Source organism: Garra rufa, chromosome 14 (genome assembly GCF_049309525.1).
Source record: "Garra rufa chromosome 14, GarRuf1.0, whole genome shotgun sequence".
Taxonomy (NCBI): Eukaryota; Metazoa; Chordata; class Actinopteri; order Cypriniformes; family Cyprinidae; genus Garra; species Garra rufa.
The window spans coordinates 13,871,076-13,883,835 of record NC_133374.1 but is presented as its reverse complement, the minus strand read 5'-3'; the positions used below and the strand labels follow the sequence as shown (position 1 = coordinate 13,883,835).

General features: G+C 37.4%; 1 protein-coding gene across 1 annotated transcript in view; it reads left to right on the top strand.

The window, feature by feature from the left end:
• Positions 1-10,994, top strand: part of rxfp2b (relaxin family peptide receptor 2b) — a 35,237-nt gene extending 24,243 nt beyond the window's left edge. Inside the window, exons 13-18 of the mRNA XM_073817845.1 lie at positions 301-372; positions 713-784; positions 1,953-2,182; positions 3,110-3,520; positions 7,885-8,103; positions 8,186-10,994. Of these exons, the coding sequence (XP_073673946.1) occupies positions 301-372; positions 713-784; positions 1,953-2,182; positions 3,110-3,520; positions 7,885-8,103; positions 8,186-8,448 (1,267 nt within the window). The 3' untranslated portion in view covers positions 8,449-10,994. The remainder of the gene's footprint in view (positions 1-300; positions 373-712; positions 785-1,952; positions 2,183-3,109; positions 3,521-7,884; positions 8,104-8,185) is intronic.
• The last annotated feature ends 1,766 nt before the right edge of the window (positions 10,995-12,760 follow it).

The following is a 12,760-nucleotide window of genomic DNA, read 5'->3' as shown; positions in this document are numbered from 1 at the left end:
GTAAGTAATAACTGTCAGATGAATACTATTTTTTGCATTCAGAATGATTTCTGAAGGATCATGTGAGTGGAGTAATGATGCTGAAAATTTAGTTTTGATCACAGGAATAAATTACATTTAAAACAGTTATTTTAAATAGTGAAAATATTCCAAAATTTGACTGTTTTTAAAAAACTTTTGACTGGTAGTGTATATGTTCAGTATAATTGTGCCGCTGTCTGTAAGTACACTTCATTATTACGTGTAACTGTTGCATTGAGTTTCACCATAAAATGACTTGCTGTGTTTTCACATTTGTAGGAATCTGTCCCAAAACCCTCTGGACCACATCCACCCAGGCCAATTTAACCACCTAATTCAGCTCCAGTCTCTGTAAGTAGCAGAAATATCCAAGATTTTCATGAGATTTCCAAAAATAAATGTTAAAAAAATGTAATATGCTGTAGCAGCCACACAACAAAGGTAGGTTTCCAAATGAAATGAGTCTCAGATGGAGCTGAGTTAGTGTTTGTGGGATTGTTTTGGGCTACGACGCAGATTGACAATAAAACAAACAAACAAACAGCAGACCAGGCTGTGTTCCAGAATCGGAAATTCTAGTAATCACTGAGGCTAAGAGCTCATAGAGGGTGAGCGGATGAGGGTCAGCGGAATAACCGAAGGCTCTTGATAAAGGACTGAATAATAAAGCTTGAATACTCTGTTTCTGCAGTGGCCTGGATGGAGTGGAGATTCCAAATATCCAGACAAGCATGTTCCGGCCCATGGATAACCTCTCCTACATGTGAATATCCTATTCTGCTTTCAATTAGTTTGAATATATAATTAGTCCTCTATTGTGAGGTGATAACACTACCAGCCAAGATTTTTAGTGTTTTTTAAAGTCTCTTCTGCTCACCAAGCCTGCATTTTTTTGGTCCAAAGTACAGCAAAATCAGTAAAATGTAAATTATTTTTACTATTTAAAATAACTGTTTTCTTTTTAAATATATTTTAAAATGTAATTTATTCCTGTGATCAACGTTAAATTTTCAGCATTATTACTCCAGTCTTCAGTGTTACAAGATCCTTCAGAAATCATTCTAATATGCTGATTTGCTGTTCAAGAAACATGTTTTATTATTATTTTTATTATTAATATTTAAAACAGTTGAATACATTTTTCAGTATTTTTTGATAAATAGAAAGATCAGCATTTATCTGATCCATTTATCTATTATACACTATACCATTCAAAAGCTTGGAGTCAGTATAATTTTTTTTTTTTATTGTTATAATAACAATAATACGTGTTTTTGAGCAGCAAATCAGAATATTAAAATGATTTCTGAAGGATTGTGTGACTGGAGTCTTGAAATCACAGAAATAAATTGCATTTTAAAATATATTCAAATAGAAAATAGTTAAATATTAAAAATATTTAGCAATTTTACTGTTTTTGCTGTACTTTGGATCAAATAAATGCAGGTTTGGTGAGCAGAAGAGACTTCTTCAAAAAACATTAAAAATCTTTTGACTGGTAGTGAATATTCATGTGCTATTATATGCTAGTTTTACATTTTTTATACATCACATATCATAAAAATTGGCCATTTTTAAAAGTCTGTGAAGTTTCTGGTCCTCAAATCTGATTGGCTGAAAAGAGTATGATATTCTAGATATCAGAACTTCAACCATTTCACCGTTTGTATCACTCCGCTTGCAGTATTTCTCACAGCGAGTGTTTAGTGCGGACACCAAAATCGATTATAATTTTATGTATAATACTGTTTTTAAAATGTAAATATATAAAATAATATTTTATATAATAAAATACAAAAAAATTTAATCTAATAAAAAAATCACAATAAATATATAAAGGTGAATAAACCATAAGTGAACAAATATATAAAAGTTGCAGCATTTGCCAGCAGGGTTTGAAAAAATATATATGCATATGTATTTCTTCTCAGATATTTCAAGAAGTTCCAGTACTGCTCTTACGCCCCACATGTCCGAAAGTGTAAACCGAACTCCGACGGCCTCTCATCCTTTGAGGATCTGCTTGCTAACGTGGTTCTTCGTGTGTCGGTGTGGGTCATGGCTTTTATCACCTGCTTCGGAAACCTCTTTGTCATCGGGATGCGGACGGTCCTGCGGGCTGAGAACAACCTGCATGCTCTCTGCATCAAGGTTTTGTGCTGTGAGTACCAGAGGTATACATACCTTTGCCCACATTACATTAAACGCTAAATATGCTTTATGAGTTAAATTCATGCAGCCAAGTCTTTTAAGAGATGAGAATTAATGACACCAGAGGGCACATATATCCATTTTTAGGGTTTATTTCTACTATAATTGGCTGAGCGTTATGAAACCAATATGACGCAAGCAGAAGCAGCTGGCAGATAGCTGTTTTCTAGGGCAGCAAGCTCTCAAATGATAAGTGTTCCTGCACCCATCATGTCCTCTCAATTACATCTACCTTCAAAATGATGTGGATTTCGTCTCACTGAAGAACTCTCCCACCCCTTATGCTTTCAGCAATCAGATACGTGCGACAGCAGTTGATAATATTATTTAGTTCTGGAAGAGCATGCCTGTGATATTTGAAAACCCTTTTCTCCAGGTCCTCTTGCTGTCAGTCGCCTTTAACCAATGAGTCCCACTGTTGACAGTCTCCCGCCTGACATTCAGCTTGGAAGGCTGTCGTGATTGGACGGGAAATCTATAACCTTGTAACAATTCTATTCGCACAGGATTCGCTCTCTATTACAATCACCTTCAGTAATCAATTCTAACTCTTGCTTGAGTTCTTGAGCCAGTGCCATTAATCAATGCACCCTGTTTGGCATGGGAAACACATCCATTTCAGCCTGCAATGTCATTAGCACATGTGCTCCGGTCACGTACCTGAGCTGTGCCTCGTAAAAATTGATTTCTGGCCTGCTGGTGTTGTGATTTGTCTTTTAAAAATAACATTTTATACATTTTGTATGTGCAGGAATTGCTCTAACATTCTGGCGCAAGACCAAATTCTAAATCAGGAAGCTACTTGTTCGTTAATGAGTCCTGCTTCTGGCATCCAGTGAGTAATAGCTATTTACCACAGTGCATCATTTGTCCCTAGGTGCAGATTGCCTGATGGGGGTCTATCTGTTTTTCATTGGGGTCTTTGATGTGAAGTTCCGTGGCGAGTACAACAAGAACGCTAAGCTGTGGATGGACAGCCTGGAGTGTCGTATCATCGGCTTCCTGGCTATGCTGTCCTCGGAGGTTTCCGTCATGCTGCTTACTTATTTGACCATGGAGAAGTTCCTGGTCATTGTGTTTCCCTTCAGCCACCTGCGACCAAGCAAGTGCCAAACATTCACCGTTTTAACCTCTATATGGCTGCTGGGTATTTCTATCGCTGCAGTGCCTCTGTTTAATGAGGAGATGTTTGGGAATTATTACGGACACAATGGAGTGTGTTTCCCTCTTCACTCTGAACGTCTGGAAAAGCCCATTGCAAAGGGATATTCCACTGGAATCTTCCTTGGTGAGTTAAAAAATATTTAATGTAGTAATGAAGACTAAAAGAGTCATATAGATTTTCTTGTTGTTTTTTTAAACAAAAAAAAAGATACTCCAATCCCCTCGCCAAAACACAAAAAACATTATATGTGACCCTCTACCTCAAAACCAGTCATAAGGGTCAAGTTTTTGAAATTAGGATTTAAACATCATCTGAAAGCTAAATAAAAAAGCTTTCTATTGATGAATGGTTTGTTAGGATAGGACAATATGTGGTCGAGTTACAACTATTTGAATATCTGGACTCAGAGGGTACAAAAAAAATCAAAATATTAAGAAAATCGCCTTTAAAGTTGTCCAAGTGATGTTCTTAGCGATGCATATTACTATTCAATTGATATAATTGCAGTAGGAAATTTACAAAATATCTTCCTAGAACATGATCTTTACTTAATATCCTAATGATTTTTGGCATAAAAGAAAAATGTATAATATTGACCCATACAATATATTTTTGGCTATTGCTACCCGTGTTACTTAAGACTGGTGTTGTGGTCCAGGCTCACATATTGAAACAAAACATGAGATGTCACATCCTCAAGCTTATTTACATATGACTAATTTGACTGATTTAGTGGATTTTTTATAAAATGATGCTAATATTCAAAGAGTTATAGGAGAAGTTTACTTCCAAAATAAAAATCTCCTCATTATTTATCCCCCATTTTATACAAGATGTTCCTGTCTTTTTTCAGTTGCAAAAAAAGAAAAAACAAAGTTGAAGAAAACATTGCAGGATTTTTCTCCATATAGTGGACTTCTATGGTGGTAACAGTTTGAAGGTCCAAATTCAAATGCATTTTCAGTGCAGCTTCAGAGAGCTCTACATGATCCCAGCTGAGGAATAAGTGTCTTATCCCTTACTAAAATTTATATACTTTTTAACCACAGAAGCTCTGCAATGCGCATATGCGTCATTAGGTATTACAGAATCATGTTGGAATGGTCATGCACAGTTAGTTTTTCCTATGTGTACTGGGTGTTATGGCCACAATTACCACAAAAGTTTATTTTCCACATCAGTTGATATCGATTATTATCAAGATAAATGTCAAATCTTTATTTCTTTTGAGTTTAAAGACAGATTTTTCCCCTGAAGTGAAAGTTATAGAAACCAGACCGTTAATTTTGTTCAACAAAATAGAAAAATTGCAGTTTCTGCATGTTCTAATGAGTAATATTGTTTTAAATCTAGAAATAGGTTTGTGTTGCCTGATCAAAATTAATAATAGCATTACATTTTTTGTCTCTTAGAAATGCATATTTGAGTAGCTTGAGTTAGGATGCAGATTTAATTAGTAACTTCTGTAAAAATTGTAGCAACCTCATTTTTATGTTAGTTTTTTTAATTAACCATTGGTCTTTCATAGTAGCATACACTTAAATCATGATAAACACACCTCAATAAAATGGTAAAAAAAATAACTATATAGTTTTTAGCTATTTGTATGAAAAACGGTAGTCTTAAAAACATTTAGTAAAATTGCACACGTTATAGCTTAATCACAAAAATACTGCAATTATATTTTATTACTCCTTTAAAACATTTAATTCATGTCTACATTAATAATATAATACAAATCAATACGAATACCTACATTTCTGCCACAGTTAGTGCAGTTAGTGTTACTGCAGTAAATCTATGTAAATGATGGTGGTTTGTAGATTGAAAAGTCTTCTGACTGTAACGTTGCGTAGTGTTTGGTAAGGGCTGTTTCATCTGTTTAAATCAGCGAGTCATTTGTTTTCTTCGCTGAATTTAGACGCTTCACACCAGATGTGGCACGCTTTAAATGAGTCGTGCTGTTTCGTTCCACTTTTGGCACATAAACATTATATCAAACATTCTCTCATATCGTTTTATTGAGGAAAGTTTATATTGTGATATTCAGTGATGAGGAAAGTTACTTTTAAAAGTAATGCATTACAATATTGCGTTACTCCCAAAAACATCTACAGTCGTGGCCAAAAGTTTTGAGAATTACATAAATATTGGAAATTGGAAAAGTTGCTGCTTAAGTTTTTATAATAGCAATTTGCATATACTCCAGAATATTATGAAGAGTGATCAGATGAATTGCATAGTCCTTCTTTGCCATGAAAAATAACTTAATTCAGAAAAAAAACTTTCCACTGCATTGTTAAGAAGGCTTTAGGGCGTCCAAGAAAGTCCAGCAAGCGCCAGGATCGTCTCCTAATAAGGATTCAGCTGCGGGATCGGAGTGCCACCAGTGCAGAGCTTGCTCAGGAATGGCAGCAGGCAGGTGTGAGCACATCTGCACGCACAGTGAGGCCAAGACTTTTGGAAGATGGCCTGGTGTCAAGAAGGGCAGCAAAGAAGCCACTTCTCTCCAAAAAAAACATCAGGGACAGACTGATCTTATGCAAAAAGTATGGCGAATGGACTGCTGAGGACTGGGGCAAAGTCATATTCTCCGATGAAGCCTCTTTCCGATTGTTTGGGGCATCTGGAAAAAGGCTTGTCCGGAGAAGAAAAGGTGAGCGCTACCATCAGTCCTGTGTCATGCCAACAGTAAAGCATCCTGAGACCATTCATGTGTGGGGTTGCTTCTCATCCAAGGGAGTGGGCTCACTCACAATTTAGCCCAAAAACACAGCCATGAATAAAGAATGGTACCAAAACACCCTCCAACAGCAACTTCTTCCAACAATTCAACAACAGTTTGGTGAAGAACAATGCATTTTCCAGCACGATGGAGCACCGTGCCATAAGGCAAAAGTGATAACTAAGTGGCTCGGGGACCAAAACGTTGAAATTTTTGGTCCATGGCCTGAAAACTCCCCAGATCTTAATCCCATTGAGAACTTGTGGTCAATCTTCAAGAGGCGGGTGGACAAACAAAAACCCACTAATTCTGACAAACTCCAAGAAGTGATTATGAAAGAATGGGTTGCTATCAGTCCGGATTTGGTCCAGAAGTTGATTGAGAGCATGCCCAGTCGAATTGCAGAGGTCCTGAAAAAGAAGGGCCAACACTGCAAATACTGACTCTTTGCATAAATGTCATGTAATTGTCGATAAAAGCCTTTGAAACGTATGAAGTGCTTGTAATTATATTTCAGTACATCACAGAAACAACTGAAACAAAGATCTAAAAGCAGTTGAGCAGCAAACTTTGTGAAAACTAATATTTGTGTCATTCTCAAAACTTTTGGCCACGACTGTACTTTTGGGTTACTTTTTAAATGTGTGCAGGGCCTGTTTGTTTGTTTTTAATATAAAAATTTAGATTTTAGCAAATGTAAAAGCCCTTTCACACCAAAAAGTGAAATGAATAAGGAAATTAACTTCTGTATAGTAGAACTGTAGGAAAAGGAAGTTCAACACTCTTCGGCAATGAGAAAAATGAAGCACAAATGTTAAATCTAAAGTAAGTTTTGCTTATTAGTATGGTTGAATTGGATCAACAAAGGTCAGCATCAAATACATTGGTTAATAAAATGGAATTAATTACATATAGGAAACAAAAAGTAACTGGCATTAATTTTTGGAATAAGCAACTCAGATATTTTCTTGTAAATGAAAAAGTAACTTGCGTTACTTGTAATGTGTTACTGCCAACACTGGTGATATTTAGCGATATCGATTTATTGCCTTCAAAATAATTTTGTGAATGGCGTTTGACTTTCTTTGCACGTTCACTTTGTAAACACTGGGTCGGTACTTCCGCCTACGTCACATGTGACCTTCTAACGTGACTGCTTAATGTGTGAGGTCGGGTGAGTGCAAGAGCATTTGTGGTTAAAAAGTATATACATTTTTATTGTTTTTTAGAAAATGTCAGATTGTTTCCCTAGACAAAACTCTTATTCCTCGACTGGGATTGTGTAGAGCCCTCTGAAGCTGCATTGAGACTGCAATTTGGACCTTCAAACTGTTGGCCACCATAGAAGTCCACTATATGGAGAAAAATCCTGAAATGTTTTCCTCAAAAAAAAAAAAACTGAAAAAAGAAAGACATGAACATCTTGAACGACATGGAAGTGAGTAAATTATTAGGACATTTTTATTCTGGAAGTGAACTCCTCCTTTAAACTTTTGGAATATGGCTCCTTTAAAACAGAAATGTTGTCTGAAGAATATCTGTCTTGTATTTGTGCCACATATTGTTAATTGTTACTGATGACAGTCGTTTATTCATGACACCAACCATACTGAACTGATGAAAGCTATTTTCCACCACATTAGGCCGCACGCTCAGCGGCACACTTAAGAAACCTCTTAGTCACAGTGCAGAGATGGCCTTGACCTGTGTTCATTAGGCTTTGTGCTGTTGTTCAATCAGAGATTTATGTTTATGCTTGTAGGACTTAACCTGGTGGCCTTCCTCATCATTGTTGTCTCCTACTCCAGCATGTTTTACTCCATCTATAAGACTGGCATCAATGCCTCAGAGCTGCGTGGACGGCTGCACAAGGATGTGGCAATGGCACATCGCTTTTTCTTCATCGTGTTCTCTGACGCCCTCTGCTGGATTCCCATATTCCTGGTCAAAATCCTCTCCCTGCTAGAAGTTGAGATACCAGGTTAGTTGGTCCTAAAGCTACATGAAACAAACAATGCACTATATATGTTACTAAAAGAAAATGTCTTTAATGTCTCTCTCAGGAACAATCACGTCTTGGGTGGTGATCTTCATCCTCCCCATCAACAGTGCCTTGAATCCTATCCTATACACATTAACCACCAGTTTCTTTAGAGAGCAGGTTGAACTTTTATGGTGCCATTCGCAGAGACAGCCAAGACTCAAACAGGACCGCAAGAGCCTTACCAGGTCTGTTATTTACACAGACCCATCGAGATCTTCTTTCTACCATCGCAGCTACAACCCACAGACATCTATCTTAAACATAGATAGCAGGTATAGATGAAAATGTTCTATATTATGGACATTGCATTAGTCTGTAGTGGATCTACAGAGTTGTCAGAGTGCTGGAGCACTTAAAGACGATGCCCTGGTAGATGTCCAGGCATAATCGTGGACTGCAAACAGATGCTATAATATAGGTCTACATTAGATCTAAAGCGCACGATATCCTGACACTGGATACACGCTCTTGCGGTACATGTTAAAAGGCTTTTAAAATGGCTGAATCTGTTATAACCTTGCTTGTCAATAGGTTTTCAGATCATAAACTGTGAGATGTGTGAGATCTTAAAGGTCCCATATTGTACACATTTCTGGAGGTTTATTTTAGTTGTTGATGTCCTTAAGAATATATATTTGCGGTATAAGTGCCAAAATCCATCTCAATATATTTTTATAGCTCCTTTTTAGGAGCTCTGTCAAAAACAGGTTGATTTTGGCCCATCTAATTAATATTCATGAGCCTCTCTTCTGATTGGCCTGTTGTTTTCTGAGTGACGCACAGCCAGGCCAACCACAGGTAACTACGTCATGTATGCTGTAAGTGAGCTCAGAGCAATAGAGAGAGCCTAGCTTGCTGATACTCAACAGGATATTTCAGAACGATCATTAATGTTTTTTCTTTTTCAAAGACCGAATGCAGTAAGCTACATAACTGTTGCTTTAGTAAAGCCCCTTTCACAATGCGCGCTGATTCTGGAAAATTACGGAACGAGCGCTGTGTGAACAAAAGCCAGAACCATAAAGGCAGTGTTGTAGTGATGATGCATGTTATCATGTGACTCTTCACGATGAAAAAATACGTTCAAAGTGGAATGAAGCAGCAATCGGGCAGAGCCAGCTCCTCACTATCAGCACTGAAGCACAGTTTGTTCAGGTTAGTTTCAGTTTAGTGAAACGTACGCGTTGCATTACATCTCACATCCAAACGTCACGTCTTTATGGGTTGTGTGTAAAGCACGCACAGATTCCGGAAAACAACTGTGAATGAACCAAATTAAACAACTCCGGAACAAATCATGGGACATATTATCCGTGTATTTACCGGAATGGCTGTGTGAAAGAGGCTGAAGTTGACGTGCCACTGGTCTCTTATATAAAGGAAAGGAAAGGAAAGGAGGTGAAGTGAGGCCAAGTATGGTGACCCATACTAGGAATTTGTGCTCTGCATTTAACCCATCCAAGTGCACACACACAGTAGTGAACACACACACCGTGAACACACACCCGGAGCAGTGGGCAGCCATTGCTGCGGCGCCCGGGGAGCAGTTGGGGGAACAGTGCCTTGCTCAAGGGACTCACCTCAGTCGTGGTATTGAGGGTGGAGAGAGTGCTGTATATTCACACCCCCCACCTACAATCCCTGCCAGACCTGGGACTCGAACCTGCAACCTTTGGGTTACAAGTCCAACTCTCTAACCATTAGGCCACGGCTGCCCCGTATATTCACGTTGTTCTGAAGCCTGTGCAATTGAGGTAGTTTCGACATCTATCGACTGAACAGGGTTTTCTCGACTTGTTTTCATGTTGTTGTTGCTTAGCAATGTTATGGACACGATAGTGTCTGGGTTTGACAAAAGGAGGGTGGGATGGTGATTGGTGCTCGGGGTGGTGACTGAAGGCGGTGACTGAGTAGATCGGACGTCACATCTGTACGGAAGTCACAGCGGCTCCTGAAAATGAACAGCTACTTTAAGCAGGCTGTGTGCAGTTTACTGTGGATTGACTGTTTTGAAACTCATATGGTAGTTACATAGCCCCTAGACCTCAGTTATCATGAAAAAAGCCAGGAAATTTCGATTTTGACAATATGGGACCTTTAACAGAGGATTGGTTGAGTTTAAAACTGTGCAACAGCCAACAGTAGGCATATATTGGTGTTTTACATATGTATATGCCGTATTTTGCATATCTATAGAGGGTTTGCACTCACTTCACGATTTGGTCAGTTACCCGGATACGCGGCCATATTGGCGATACTCGGATGTAAACAACAGCATGGATTGCATGGTTAATGTACTACTAAAAATACATTGTTCTGTTAGCATATGCTGTCTAAACTATGGAAAAAAGCTGCTAAATCATATAGAGGATTTAGTAAGCAGGAAAGAGTGCAATATTTTGACGAACTAAAGCTAATAGGTGGTAAAGATATGTACGAGCAGTAGATATTAGCCTAATTTTTCACCTACCTGGCCAGAAATTATAAGAAGAAACACGAATGCTGTCAAGAGTTTTGCCCTGGAAATTCTGGTTCAGTTTGGCCAACCACAAACGTCTTCTGTTCCTCAGAAAGTTTTTTGCACTCTTTTCCTTGATTTGTTATAACTTTTGGGGGTCTGTAGTACTCAAAATGTTTACAGCCCAACACATGACAGTAACTGATTTTCAGCAGCAATAATCAGCAAAATATGTGAGTTTCGTTCAGTTCAGTAGCATTGTTTACATTCAGTGACGCCAAAATGGCCGATTGACGATGCGTCGTGAAAACTCTCTATATGCAGAGTTATTTTTTATAGTATGTATTAAATGTCAAAAATATAAAGACAAATCCCAACAAATGTTTCATGTTGCTTTTTTCTGGAACAAAAATATTAATTTATAATTATATGACATTTGTTTCTGCTTAATATTATTGTATAAACGCCTTACTACTGTTTAACTTGGAATAGCAAGTATGTTGGAGCTGGAATTAATTACATCCTACATTTATTCAATCATGACATTCAGCTTTATCAGGCATAATAAAGACTATTCAAGTATCAAGCATTTTGGCCACCACCGGAAGCTATTCGCAGTAGGGATGGGCATATCGATCCTAATGTATCGATATATCGATACTGATGCGAGTATCGAAAGTATCGATACTCAAATTAAAAATATCGATACTAAGGTGTGTTTTATTTACCAGTGATTTAGTTTATTTAACAAAAAGCAATGCGTACAATGTGCATTGAATTGGAGGTATAACCTATGATAGGGAATAACTGCACGATATAACAATTTTCCTACTCATCTGAACGCACGCAAATGTTGCAAGACAGAACCAATCAATCACAGAGAGCATTCACTCCCTTCAGACAGTGTATTCAAATAGGGCTGCGTTTCCCAAAAGTATAAGAAAGCATTGATGCTTTTGGGAAACGGCAGCCCAGAACAATGCTTATCAGAGGGCAGAAAATAAAAACATGTTTAAGCTATTTCACAAAAAACAAACTGAAATTGTAGCCTACATAATTTATGCAATTAACACTTAAAGTTCATTGATCATGTTTTGTATATAAATTATACACTGTCAGAATAAAAATGTTGTATTTTATGTGTGCAACAGCCTGTCACTGGCAGCCCCTTATGAAACTAAGTATTTTCAACTATAGGTTTTGTAGTTACCACTACAGTAAACATATTTTAACCACGTGTAAATATTTTAAGTTAATTAGTTGCAATTAAGGCATGTTAAATGTATAAATGCATTTCAAATATTAATTTAATAAATGTAATAATTTAAAAGTTAAGTTTAGAAGTATCGTATCGGTATCGTTACAGATGATACTGGCCTTAAAAGTATCGGTATTGTATCGAAAACAAAATAAGTGGTATCGCCCAGTACCGTTCTTATCTATGTTTAAACAGGGAAACCCCTGAAACCGTTTGTAAATGTTACATTTTCATGCCATATTTCAACTCAAGATTGAACTGTGACAATTATTGTTCTGATAAAATGCACTTCTTTAGTTCAAATCACGCGAAAAAATGTTTCAGTCTAATGAACGTGTGCACTGAAGAGTAATGCGTCAACGTACAAAAAAAACGACACTATGGTCTAATTTTAATCGGTCGATAGCTGATAAATATTTTTGTATGACAAGCGCGAATTTCATGGTTGTTAATGGCAACATACCCTGCTTTTATCGCTCTACGATTTCGCTTTTTCATACCAACGAGAACAGTTAAGTGGCGCCATCTTGTGAGTCAACACGGTTACTACTACGACTAGTCGATTACCGACAGCATGAAGGCCTCAGATGACACCACACACACACACTGGTTTTCCTATCATTAGACATAATGGTTTTTATTTTACTGTACAAACTGTATTTTCTATCTCCTCCCAAACCATACCCTAAACCTATGCCTCAGAAGAAAAAAAAAAAAAAAAAAACTTTTTTTTTGCATTTTTAGATTTTCCAAACACTTCATTCTGCATAAGCTTTTATCCTCATGGGGACCTAAAAATGTTTCCACAAGATCTAAATTTACTTGTATTAGGCTACTATACTTGTGGGGGCATTTTGTGACCCTGGACCACAAACCCA